General features: G+C 45.0%; 2 protein-coding genes across 2 annotated transcripts; one reads left to right on the top strand and one right to left on the bottom strand.

Moving 5' to 3' along the window:
- Window positions 1–695: 695 nt before the first annotated feature.
- On the top strand, window positions 696–1,911 carry LOC103644698 (uncharacterized). Its single transcript, XM_008667863.2, has 3 exons — window positions 696–822; window positions 902–1,282; window positions 1,361–1,911. Exons 1-3 carry the CDS (start codon window positions 714–716, stop codon window positions 1,909–1,911), a joined length of 1,041 nt encoding a protein of 346 aa, XP_008666085.1. The 5' UTR covers window positions 696–713.
- Window positions 1,912–5,852: 3,941 nt separating this feature from the next.
- On the bottom strand, window positions 5,853–8,888 carry LOC100192746 (histone H3). Its single transcript, NM_001137945.3, has 5 exons — window positions 8,597–8,888; window positions 7,203–7,274; window positions 7,013–7,089; window positions 6,846–6,936; window positions 5,853–6,763 (listed from the first exon to the last, which is right to left on the bottom strand). The coding sequence occupies exons 2-5, from the start codon at window positions 7,272–7,274 to the stop codon at window positions 6,593–6,595; spliced, it is 411 nt and encodes a 136-aa protein (NP_001131417.1). The 5' UTR covers window positions 8,597–8,888; the 3' UTR covers window positions 5,853–6,592.
- Window positions 8,889–12,210: the final 3,322 nt, after the last annotated feature.

Genomic DNA, 12,210 nt, shown 5'->3' with positions numbered 1-12,210 from the left:
AGAAGGCAAGAATGGCCTTCCAGAATTGCTCTCAACGGCTCCTAGCTGCCTTGGGGCTATAAAAGGGACCCCTAGGCGCATGGAGGAGATACCAAGCATTCCTACAACATTCCTAAGCACCAAGACATTGATTCCGCGCATTTGGTTCATTGTGATAGCATCTAGAGCTCTTGTTAAGTTGTGAACTCATTGAGTGGTGTTGCGAGCTCTTGTTGCGACTTGTGTGCGTGCTGTTGCTCTGATTTTGAGTCTTGTGTGCGTTGCTAGTTTCTCCCTTACTCCGTATTTCTTTGTGAATCTCAAGTGTAAGGGCGAGAGGCTCCAAGTTGTGGAGATTCCTCGCAAACGGGATATTGAAAGGCAAAGCAAAACATCGTGGTATTCAAGTTGGTCTTTGGACCACTTGAGAGGGGTTGATTGCAACCCTCGTCCGTTGGGACGCCACAACGTGGAGTAGGCAAGCGTTGGTCTTGGCCGAACCACGGGATAAACCACTATGTCATCTCTGTGTTTGATCTCTTGTGGTATTGCGTTTTGTTGAGACTCCTCTCTAGCCACTTGGCGATTATTGTGCTAACACTTAACAAGTTTTTGTGGTGATAAGTTTAAGTTTCACAGGATCACCTATTCACCCCCCCCCCCCCTCTAGGTGCTCTCATTTGGAGAATCATTTTTTTCTGATTATCAAACTTATGCAACTTATCTGTGTAGCCATGTTTGGAAGGGGTTCTCCAAGAATCAACATGTTCTTATCAAAAAGTGCAACAAAGAAGCCTTCTCCTAAAGCTGGTGATCCAAGAAAGCATGGATGTTCTCCAAAAGGTATGCAAGTAGACAAATCAAGAGAAATTAAGAGCCTCTTGGAATTCTGCAACTGGTGTTTCTTCCTTGTCTTATGTAGAGAAATTAAGAGCCGCTTGGAACTCAACTCTAGAGAAAACTCTTGTGGACCTCTTGCATGAGCACAAAACAGCTGATTATAGGGGTCAAAATGGATGGACAACAGAAGCATGGAACAAAATTGTCAAGGAATTTCATCAGAGGGAACAATATGTCTATTTCACAAAGACACAAATACAAGATAAGGAAAGAGAGCTGAAAAGGGACTATAGGTTTCTAAAGGATGCAAAGAATCAAAGTGGAGCTCATTTTGATGAGAAGATAGGGAGGATTACGGCTGACCCAGCTTTATGGAAAAATATACTGACTTCTCATCCTAAGGCTAAAAAGTTCTGCAACAAGTCTTTTCCTCTATATGAGGCCTTGGGGGAGCTTTATGATGGTTAGTCTCATTACAATGTGCATGCTTTTCCAATATGTTATGTTGTCTACCTTTTTTTAGTAAAACTTCATTGTGCAGGGCAAACAGCTGAAGGGACCTACAACTACACCTCCACCCAACTTCCAGATCTTACTCAAGTAGGAAATGGAGATGAATTTCTCAACATAGAACATGAACAAGATGAATTGGAAGAAATCTTGCCTGCACATGAAGAAGATGATGTCCATGTAGTTAAGGCAGGAGATGCAACCAGTGAAAGACATGATCCGATGCCACAGAGAAGGACTACTGCTGCAAGAGGGAACAATGAGGAAACGAGGACAAAGAGGCATAAAAAGGGTGATAACCTAGAAGGAATAATGGGAAGATACATTGACATGAGAATGAAGCAAGCTGAGGAAGAAGCCACACATCTAGCAAAAGAGAGGGAGGAAAAGGAAGTGAGTCAAGCTGTAGACTTCTCAATCAAGAAGTGCATATCCATTCTTGGTACAATGGAAGTTACAAAGGAGGAAAAAGCAAAAGCCTACAATGCCTTCAAAGACCTTGACAATAGGCAAATTTTGTTGAGTGCCTGCGATGATGATGCTGAGTCTGCACTGATTTGGTTGAGAAACGAGATGGCTTAGCTGGTATGCTCTCTTCCTTCCTCTCTTCTCTCATTCTATGCCAGGGCATGTTGAAATCAAAGTAATTGAGCATATATGTCTCATTCTTTATGCCATGACATGTTGAATCAAAGTAATTGAGCATATCTGCCTCATGACTTAATTTATTTTTTGAAACTAAGCTAGTAAATCTCTAGAAGCTAAGAGCATCTCCAACAAGCTGACTTCAAATATTTCGATCATCCTAGGTATTTGTTCTTCTAAAATGACGCATGCATACTTTATGTGTAGTATATCTGTTAATATCCTAAGAACTAAGTATCCTCCTTCATGTTGTTCTATGGAATTGAGTATCATTAGATACAGGGGTTGCTATTCTAGGAGAAAAATAGTAAAAAAGTTGTGTTAGACTAGCTCCAACAAGAGACCCTAAAGGGTTCTGTACCCTAAATATAGAGGATCGAATGGTCCTCTACGCCCTCCAGCAGCGTCCTCTAAACGGTTCTCTAAATTTAGAGGACGCTGCTGGATTCTCTATATATAGAGTTCCTCTAAACGATCTTCTATCCATTTCAATACTTTAAATAACCGGTTTAGCAAAACTAAAATATGTACAATACATTTGAGAGTATGACAAATACGTATGTACAAAAAATAAAAATAAAAAATGTTTCTAATATAGATATTTGAGTATAGAGGACGTGATTTAGAGAACGTTGTTGGAGAGAAAGGAGATATAGAGGGTGGAATCTTTTAGAGAAGACTGTAAAGGACGGATATAGAGGATGAATATAGAGGACGTTACTGGAGACAGCCTTAGGGTCCCCTTTATTTTCTATTTTGCTTGCATGCAGTTCTTCTATTTTGCTTGCAAGAATTTCGACCCGAGCATAAAAAATTCATCTTCTATTACTCGTTATAACTTGAACAAAAACACTTGCATGCAGGACAAGGAAGTGGTGTTGATGGTGCTAGTACAAAGAAGGCACAAAAGCTGAAGCTCCAGATGCAGATGAGGATGCTGCTTTAAACTGCATTTTGTTTATGCTTTAAACTGCTTTAAACTGAAATACGTTACAGCTAGAACTAGATCAGCTGTACATGCTTCTGTTGTTCATGCTTCTGCATTGAACTACATTTTGTTGAACGTGGACTGCATTTTGCAAAAAACATGAACTTTACTATACTAGAGTGAAGCGAACATGGACTACATTTTGCAAAAAAAAAATATGGACTTCACTGTACTAGTGTCTAAGCGAACATGAACTGCATTTAAAAAAAACATGGACTTCACTATACTAGTGTGGAAGCGAACAATTCACAGCTAATACATTTGTATCCATGTGGTATAAGCGAATAGTGAAAAATAAGCCACGTATTAAATCCCAGCCGTAACGAAAACACACATGGTTTATGTGACATGACATGGATTCACTCAATCCCACCGTGTATTAGATCCTAAAGTGTATTAAATACTAGCAAGCCGAACAAGGCCTTAGGTGTATCTAGTGCATGAAGAACTGTAATATAATATATTTTTAGGTTGAGGGACAGTGAAGCATAACCGCTTACTTAATGGCTGTGCTCTTGTGTTTAGTGCTTTACTTGAGAAACGTAAACGGACACTTTCCGCAATGCTACTGCTGACGCGTGCACTCCAGCAGCGGCAGCAGGTTAACATGCATCGTCGTCAAGAAATGGCAGAAGGATTTTTTTTTTCCATGAGGCTCTACGTTTAGTATATTCCTCAAAGCAGTGGTATTATTCAATAACTCGGTTATAATTATATACAAATTAGGATTATGTATGGAGACAACTCAGCATGGAGACAAGCTAGCAACCCTGTTTCAGAATACAAAGACTGTATGCAGAACACAGGACTGGCTCTGCACAAAGACTGGGAGGGAGGACGGCAAGCAAGAGTTCCATCCGTCCCTGGAAAATGATGAGAATTAATGGAGTTGGTCAGTTGACTGGAGGAAGAAGAAGAAGAACACGCCTGCTCCGGCGAGGGTAGACGGAGAAGGAGACGGAGAAGAGCATGCGGTTCTAACTGTAGTATGTACAGGATCGCTGAAACGAACAAACACCCTTCTGATGCCTTCACCGCTGCGCGGCCGGAACGCCAGTCGAGACGTGAAAAACCTCCGGATGCCAGTCGACAGCCGCCACGTCGCCGTCGATGACGAAGCCAGCGAACGTGAGGCTGAAGTACTTGTCCACGTCGTCTTGCTCCTGCACCACCTCCCCGTTGCCAGCACCGGTAGGCAACGGCACCACCCTCCAATGGCCGTCGGGCTCGCTCACCCGCCGAGATCCCGACAACGCCCGGAGCAGCCCCGACCATCGCCGGCTCGGGCGTGCCGCCGACATTGTGCGCGGCGCTGCTGCCGACGACGCCAACGGCCCACCGCTCGGCAGCGCGGTCGACGCGCTCAGCGCTCTGCGGAGGCGCCTGGCCTCGTCGATCTCCCGCCTGAGCCTCTCCGGCAGGCGCAGCGTGAACCGGTCCTCGGCCGTCTCCGACGGCGTGGCGTCCTGTCCCGCAGCTTCTGCGGCAGGAGCAGCTGGCCCGTCCACCACGTTGACGACAACGACCGTGTCGGCGGCGAGGTCAGCGGCCAGGACGTGGCCGGCGGCGGCGACGGCCGGGTCGGAGAGATCGGCGCGGCAGACGGGGCAGGTGACGTGCGCCGCGAGCCACGCGTCGACGCACGCGGCGTGGAACACGTGGCAGCACCCGGGGAGGAGGCGGAGCTTCTCGCCGGCGGCGTCGAACGCGGAGAGGCAGACCGCGCACTCGAGCGCCCCGCGGCCGGCCCTCACCGCCCGCGCCGTCGCGTACGTGAGCACCGGCAGCGCCTCCATCGCTGCGGCGTCGAGCCCCGCGCCCGCGGCGGCGCCGGCGCTGGCGGCCAGGGAACCGACACCGCCCCCTCCCCCGCGGCCGCGCGTGTCGGCTCCGGCGCCGCAGCGGCGGCGGAGGAAGGCCGAGAAGAAGCCGAGCAGGAAGAGCGCGACGATCAGGCCGACGAAGAGGAGCGAGGTGGTGACGGCAAACCTACCGCCGACGCCGTCCACGGGTGGCGACGGCGGTGGCGAGAATGCGCTGGAGACGGTGGCGCCGGGCGGCGGCTGGAGGAGCTGCGGCGAGGCGGGGCGGACAATGGCGAGCGCGAGCGCGAGTGCCAGCGGCGGGCGGAGGATCGTGTGGTGGCGGCGAGGCCTCGTGCTGGTCGGCGGCGTGGGTGCCATGGACGTGAATAATGTGATGTCGTCTGTCTCGCGCGTGGAGAGAGAACGAAAATGCGTGGTTCCTGCTCGGCGGTGAGGACGGTAGTGGGGCGGCGTGCGCGTGACGATGACGACGGTGATGTGAAGAGGGGAGAGAAAAAAATAATATGAAGAGAAGAGGCGGAGGTGGAGTGACGTGGGAACGATCGAGTAGCAGGCTAGCAGCCGCCCCAGCCATGGAATGGAATATATAGCAAGGGAGGAGGAGGATCCATGGCACGTAGTGTGTTGTTTGGTGCACATGGCTGCTGCGTTTGACATTGTTAATGCAGGAGAACCCCCACCCCACCTAGAGAGTTGCCCAACCGTGTCTTGGGCTCTTGGCAGATGGGAAACCATTTTCCAGACACTACCCGCAGCCTGTTCCTATCGATGGCCGATGTCCTCCAGCAGCAGATGATCAAGCAAGATGGCGCTACCCAAACTCTTCTCCGACGATGATCCGCGCTTCGGTGAGGATCGCCAACAACACGATCAACACTGGAATCTTAGGACATTGCGTGGGTCAACTTAATTTGGGGAAAAAGTTGCACCCAGATGGCAAACTGTCGGGTGCACAGATGAAAGGTGGCTTCTAGTGGAGAGCAACCCTCAAGAACCTAGGAAATTACAAAAGCTTTGCAATTGTACAATTGACACATGTATGTTCTCGGAAGAGATATGGTATACGAAATAGGAGGATAAAACCTAGGCCATTACAACGATACAAGGAAATGTAGTGTTTCAGTCTTCAAGTCAATGCTATGAGCCGTCAAAACTTCCCTCCAAGTCTAGACAAGACAACACCTCATTACCCAAGCTAAAAGCAGGGCAATAGCAAGGATTTAGCATAATTCTGTAAGTTTTGAGTGCTTCTGGGAGTAGAAATTCAAAGTGCAGAAAACAGACACTGGATCTAAAGATGAACATGATGTATCCAGACCTTAAGCTCAGCCAAGACCTCGGGGGCAGTCCTACCAGAGGCACACATCATGAACACGAAGCCAAACTTCTCCCTGTACCTGGCGTTCCACAAATCATGAACCGACTTGGAGACGGATGGAGAGGTAGAAGACGCGAAGGGAGCAGGTGACGAAACATCAGCTTAAAACAATTCTCAAAAATAAAAATGCGGCGACACACATATATACACGCACTGTAACACAATTCTTGACATTAACGAACAAATCGGCCACAGCATTGCGCGCAAGGTCCAGCAGCGCACATAACACTGCTAGTCCAGACTGTCAGCGCATAGTTAACTTAAGTATTCGACCCTAGCAATAACACCAGCAAAGGTAGCAGCAACAGTAGCAGAAGAGAAACTTGCGATCCACAAAACAAACCCTACTCATATGTCCTTACAATGGCACCAGATTAACAATAACCCCAGGACTTCATGTTTTTGTCACGATGTTTGAGGTGGCGATTAGGCCCTCTCGCCGCGGATCCTCCTTGCCAGCTGAATGTCCTTTGGCATGATGGTCACACGCTTAGCATGGATGGCGCACAGGTTGGTGTCCTCAAACAGGCCAACAAGGTATGCCTCAGCAGCCTCCTGGAGGGCAAGCACCGCATGGCTCTGGAAACGCAAATCAGTCTGCAAAACAATATGTTCCATCAACAACTTGACACAATGATATAAATGTACTTCTAGAAGTTGAATTGAGATATGTGTATACTTTGAAGTCCTGTGCAATTTCCCTGACGAGCCTCTGGAAGGGCAGCTTCCTGATCAGCAGCTCAGTGCTCTTCTGATACTTGCGGATCTCACTGATAAATTACATTCATGTCAGTAGTGCAGCATAACAGCATATTCAACGGAAGAATCCAATGATGTTCTACTCACCGGAGGGCAACAGTTCCAGGGCGGTAGCGGTGAGGCTTCTTCACTCCACCAGTGGTGGGGGCAGACTTACGGGCAGCCTATATATGAATAGCCAAAAGGGCAAATTCAGTCATATCTTGATCCAATATCAGGGTCAAATCAAAAAAAACAAATTAAGGACAATATGGTACCATTATCTAAAGAACCTTACCTTGGTGGCAAGCTGCTTCCTGGGAGCCTTCCCTCCCGTGGACTTGCGAGCAGTCTGCTTGGTACGAGCCATCTGCACTAATCGAGGGGGCAAAACATCACAATGTATTCAGGGGCCCAAAATCTAACCAAAAACAGCTAGTAACCTTCTGTTCTCATATCAGCAAATGCACAGATTTCTTAATTTCTGCTGTGTAAAACAAACTACTAATAATACTGGATACAATAACTCTCAGCTATAATCATTTCCAATCGGTCACCTTGGTTATCATTATTTCATTATTTATAAATGAAATATAAGATAGTTCAGGTACAATAGAACAACAAGCATTTTGTTCAAACATATTTCTAATACTATATAATAGAATTTGAAGATATTTGTTGACTGAACAACTAGCACTATAACTGGACCGCCCTATAGAACAGTACTCCAAATAACACCATGACTAGTAACAAATGTTTAAGAAACAAAAACCATTAAATCATACTCAACGACCTGATTAATAAAATGTTCGATTAGCAGACAACCTGTCGGCTATTATCATGAGCTGACTTGGTGGATTGAAATAAAAAAAGCGTCAGCTGTGTGACAGGGGCAAGTAAATTAACCAAGTCCACTAAATCAAACAGAATTACAGAAAACAAAAAATATATAATCGGTATTACATAACAAATCACTTACAGACCATTAAATACAATCCAAATTAGCTACCATAACATCCATGTGTCGAATTCATAAATTAACCTACCTAAATTCCTGAGAGTGAGTGAACTATGTGAATAAGCACTAAAGCCCTAAATTCACCTACCTACAATCAAGATGGAGGATGCAATTCCACGAGAGAATAAAAGCATGGATCGCTACAACTAAATGGAAGAACAATAGCCGAGTCCATAAATCAGAAGTTCTAATATACGAACTTCCGAGTAGCATCCAATGTGTGAACCACTTAAATCTCCAATAACAACAAAATCCAAAGGGCGCTAGAGCCATGAGTACAACCACCCTTACATTCACCTACAAAACCTAGCAGCACCACGATCCTGCAAGAGATCGTAATAGCTCTGCCAAGATCACCTCCATAATCGCTACAGTACCCAACCAGTAGACCCAAACCCAGTTGGAAGTACCCCTACCGACGCGTGACAAGCAGTATCCGCGCAAGTCGAAGGAGACCGAAAGGCAACCCTAGCACACCATAGCCGCCGGCCGCTGCAGTGCATCCAGCGGAAGCCCCAACTCGGCCGATCCCCAAAACGCACGAGTCGAGTCAAAAAAAAATAAAAAATAAAACATGCAAAATTCACACGATCGCAAGAACCACCACGGAACGCCGCCTTCTCGAATTAACGAAACCGCCGAAAGAGGGAAGAGGGAACGGGCTCGAGTCATACCTCTCCCGCTTCTTCGGTCTCTCCGCACGCTTCGAATCGGGTGGTCGCCGCGCGAGGAATGGGAGGCCGGAAAAGTACAGTAGGCTGGCCGCGGGGTCTTATTTATAGAGCGGCATCCGTGTGGTATATCCGGTTCGCGCTGGGTGGGCCGTCTGGATCGGTTGTGAGTGTGTTTCTTTGATGCTATCGGACGGCCAGGAGCGCTTTAGGCTCGTGGCGAGGATCGCCAGCTTGGAATGCTGCGCTCCGATTGGTTATGACCTATGCTCGCGGATCGAGGATTCGCTTGTGTGCTGGGAGCCCGTGAGAGCAAACACACTATAATGGCTGTATGTCTACTTAAGTCATGTATAATGTGTGTATTGAGTTATATTTTTGAATGTGCACAGAGAGATGATTGAATGTGTATATAGGGATGAATGTAAAAATCTCAAGACATGTATCTTGACGAAGACACAGTGTCTTAGCTCTATGTTCGAGATAGTAGACTAGCTAATTGGTCGCTTTAATTTATTAAATACTATGATTGGTTAAATGAATATGGTAAGACATATGTTTTATACATGCCCACTATATTATGTTGTGTTTTAGTTATGTATTATACTTAAAGTACCGTGTAACAGTGTCTAGGACTCTAGGTTGTACATGTCCTTAGAGCACGTACAACCTTAAATAGTACTTTAAATATAAGACACAGCTAAAACATAATATAATACAGTAGATGTGTCTAAAACATATGTCTTACTATATCCATTATATCAATCAGAGCATTCAATAAATTAAATTGACCAATAAGCTAGTCTCTTGTCTCGAGCATAGAGTCAAGTCACGGTGTCTTTGTCAAAATACATGTCTTGAGTTTTTTTAAATTTTTCTCCTTAGACACTCGAACATATAGCTAAAGACACCCTTTGTATATGCTCTTACATGACATTTTTTATTATCTGGAGGAGAGACATCAAAAAAAAAAGAGGGTAAGCTCTTCTGCAAGAGATAAGTGTTACACGGGCTTCAAGATAAAAGGGCGAAAGAGAAACAGACAAAGAATTAATCTAAAACCCAACCTAAGAGCCAGTTTTATTATATAAATGCTCTCACGTGAAGTTGCGGTGTCGGAGAGACAGCCGGAGGGCGCGGGAGGTTGCCGCGTCGCTGTACCCCTGTAGCAGCCGTTGGATTTGGTGGGACCCAAGGAGGATGGGTGACCTGTGTGTTTCGTCATGTGCTACTTTCCAATCATGCGTTAGAGCTAGTGATGGATGCGAATTTCCAAATATCCGAAACATACAATATCTGAATTTATTTGCTGTAGTGTTAATATAGATACATATTTATGTCTGATTTAATTATAAGTATTACATAGATGTATCTGAGTCCATTTTTAAATATTACTCTCTATCTGGTTCTAAATATTCGATAACATGTATATGTAAAATACAAATTATATTGAAACATCTAGGTCGTATAATTATAACTATTTAAATATAAATAAATTAAATATGACAAATCACATATATTATTATTTTAAATTTATCTATAATGTTGGAGACTTGTTATCAAATGCTAAGAGTTAAGAACAAGGCAACACAGAAAATATTAAACCTTAAAGTCCTTCGTCCTTCAAAGCATTATTTTACTTGGGATATAATGATTTTCGGACGAAGGTTATGAAGGACATACCTTCATAAACATTACATATCATAATGAAGAAGGAATTACATGGAATATAAAAGATAACATAAACAGTTATGTGTTATTATCAACTCATTTCTACTTTATTGCTATGGAAAAATAGGAATGACATCGGGTTACAAATGTACCTTTGACTTAAGAGAAGGTAAAAGTACAAGCGTGACGCAAAAGCAAATGCCAAGTCAGCGTGAACAGTACAGGGTTATTGTTCATCTATTTATAGGCACGGGACGTAACCCATGTAAAATTACACCTATGCCCTTTACATCAGCTAATAACTCTATAATAATTCATCAAGGTCTAAATAGCCTTTTCATCTTTAAGTCGGTTTCTCTTTCCGCTATTATGCTGAAGCTCTTCTCCACACAGCTTCGGCTCTGCGCCATCCTTCGTACCCCTTCTGTGCTTCTTCACGTTGTGGTTTTAACTCATGTCCGAAGATACCTGTTCACATATTGTACTCCAGAAACATTGTTAAATCATGTTTTTGAGGACCTTCGGAAGCCGAAGGCCCCCAACAGTAGCCCCTCGCAATATTAATTTGTTAGAATGATAAATTCATATTGCGATATGGACGAAGACCCCGAGCCGAAGGCCCGAAAAAACACCTTCCCTTTGCTAGAATAGCAACAACCACTGACAAGCGGGACCCTTCAGTTCTCAATGCGCCAGATGTATAAATAAGAGCACACCGCAATGTCATTTGGTACGCTTTCTTTGCCATCTGCTCTTGCTTACTCAGTTTTTAGCTCTTGCGCAACAAGACTTGCTTAATTTGTAAGTTTTTTAAGCTTCGGCTTTAAAAGCGGTTTTTAGCATTTCTGAAGATGTCTGAAGATAAGAAAGTTGTTGCTGAAACAAAGCTGAGCCTTCTTGAGGAGAAGAATCTTGGCTTTCTTGAATCAATATCAAAGACAAATACAGAAAAGATTACAAGGGAAATTTTGGAAAGTTTATCTGAAGATACTGGTGATAGTGACAGTTATGATGCGGAAAGTGGGGGACAAGACTCGGAAGATCGACCCTGGCGGCCAAGCCATGCAGTTTTTGGAAAATCAACCATTAAACAAAGCCATCTTGCCAATATGAGAGGTAGATATTTTCGGGATTTGTCTATTGTGAGGGCTGGCGAAGGAGAGAAGACTTGTCCTACTCCCGAGGAAAATGAAGTCGTGATCTTCCGAAGCTTCTTCAAGGCTGGGCTTCGGTTTCCTCTAAGCAGTTTCGTGGTTGAAGTTTTGAAGATATTTGAAATCTGCCTTCATCAAATTACTCCCGAAGCAATCATAAGGATGAGAATCTTCGTATGGGCCGTGAAGAGCCAAGGTTTGGAGCCAAATGCAAAGAGTTTCTGCAATATGCATGAGCTATTATATGAGACGAAACCCTGGAGTAAAAAACAATATCATAACAATTTTGGCTGTTATAGCTTCGGTGCTCGATCTGGGTCAAGCTGTCTCGTGCCAACCTTTCGAAAGAGATGGCCCGGAGACTGGATGAAGGAATGGTTCTATGTGAAAAATGATTTGAAGGCCCGAGAAGATATTAAAGATATCATCATGCGCCCTGTCTGGCAGCGTTTCGGCCTCTGGAAACCAAAGGTGGAAATGGATGAAGCAGCCGAAGAATGCCAGAGGGCCTTCGGCATAGTCTGCTCTTTCATCGGGACTAGGGACTTAGTTCAAGAGCACGTGGCCTACAGGATATGGCCATTGGTAGCTAACTGGGAAATGCCGAAGGAAACCATCAACAACCCACACGAAGGTGGCCTGGTTCGACTAAAATATACCTTCAGGTTCGTAGACCAATTTATCGAGCCAGACGACGATTGGTTGAAATGTGTTGAAGCTACAAGTGATGAAGTGCTCGGACCATACTCAAAGGCAGAAGATACTGCGCTATCAGCGGCCTTCGGAGGCCGG

Source organism: Zea mays, chromosome 1 (assembly GCF_902167145.1).
Source record: "Zea mays cultivar B73 chromosome 1, Zm-B73-REFERENCE-NAM-5.0, whole genome shotgun sequence".
NCBI lineage: Eukaryota > Viridiplantae > Streptophyta > Magnoliopsida > Poales > Poaceae > Zea > Zea mays.
The sequence above is the reverse complement of the archived record's forward strand: the minus strand, read 5'-3'. Positions and strand labels throughout refer to the sequence as shown.

What these genes read in the sequence shown, in the direction of transcription:
- LOC100192746 (NM_001137945.3), bottom strand. Translation starts at nt 7,274, where the DNA reads ATGGCTCGTACCAAGCAGACTGCTCGCAAGTCCACGGGAGGGAAGGCT. An exon ending in CCTGGAACTGTTGCCCTCCG is followed by an intron (nt 6,937 to 7,012) that starts GTGAGTAGAACA and finishes GTAATTTATCAG; the next exon opens with TGAGATCCGCAAGTATCAGA. An exon ending in AAATTGCACAGGACTTCAAA is followed by an intron (nt 6,764 to 6,845) that starts GTATACACATAT and finishes ATTGTTTTGCAG; the next exon opens with ACTGATTTGCGTTTCCAGAG.
- LOC103644698 (XM_008667863.2), top strand. Translation starts at nt 714, where the DNA reads ATGTTTGGAAGGGGTTCTCCAAGAATCAACATGTTCTTATCAAAAAGT. An exon ending in GCATGGATGTTCTCCAAAAG is followed by an intron (nt 823 to 901) that starts GTATGCAAGTAG and finishes TGTCTTATGTAG; the next exon opens with AGAAATTAAGAGCCGCTTGG. An exon ending in CTTGGGGGAGCTTTATGATG is followed by an intron (nt 1,283 to 1,360) that starts GTTAGTCTCATT and finishes TTCATTGTGCAG; the next exon opens with GGCAAACAGCTGAAGGGACC.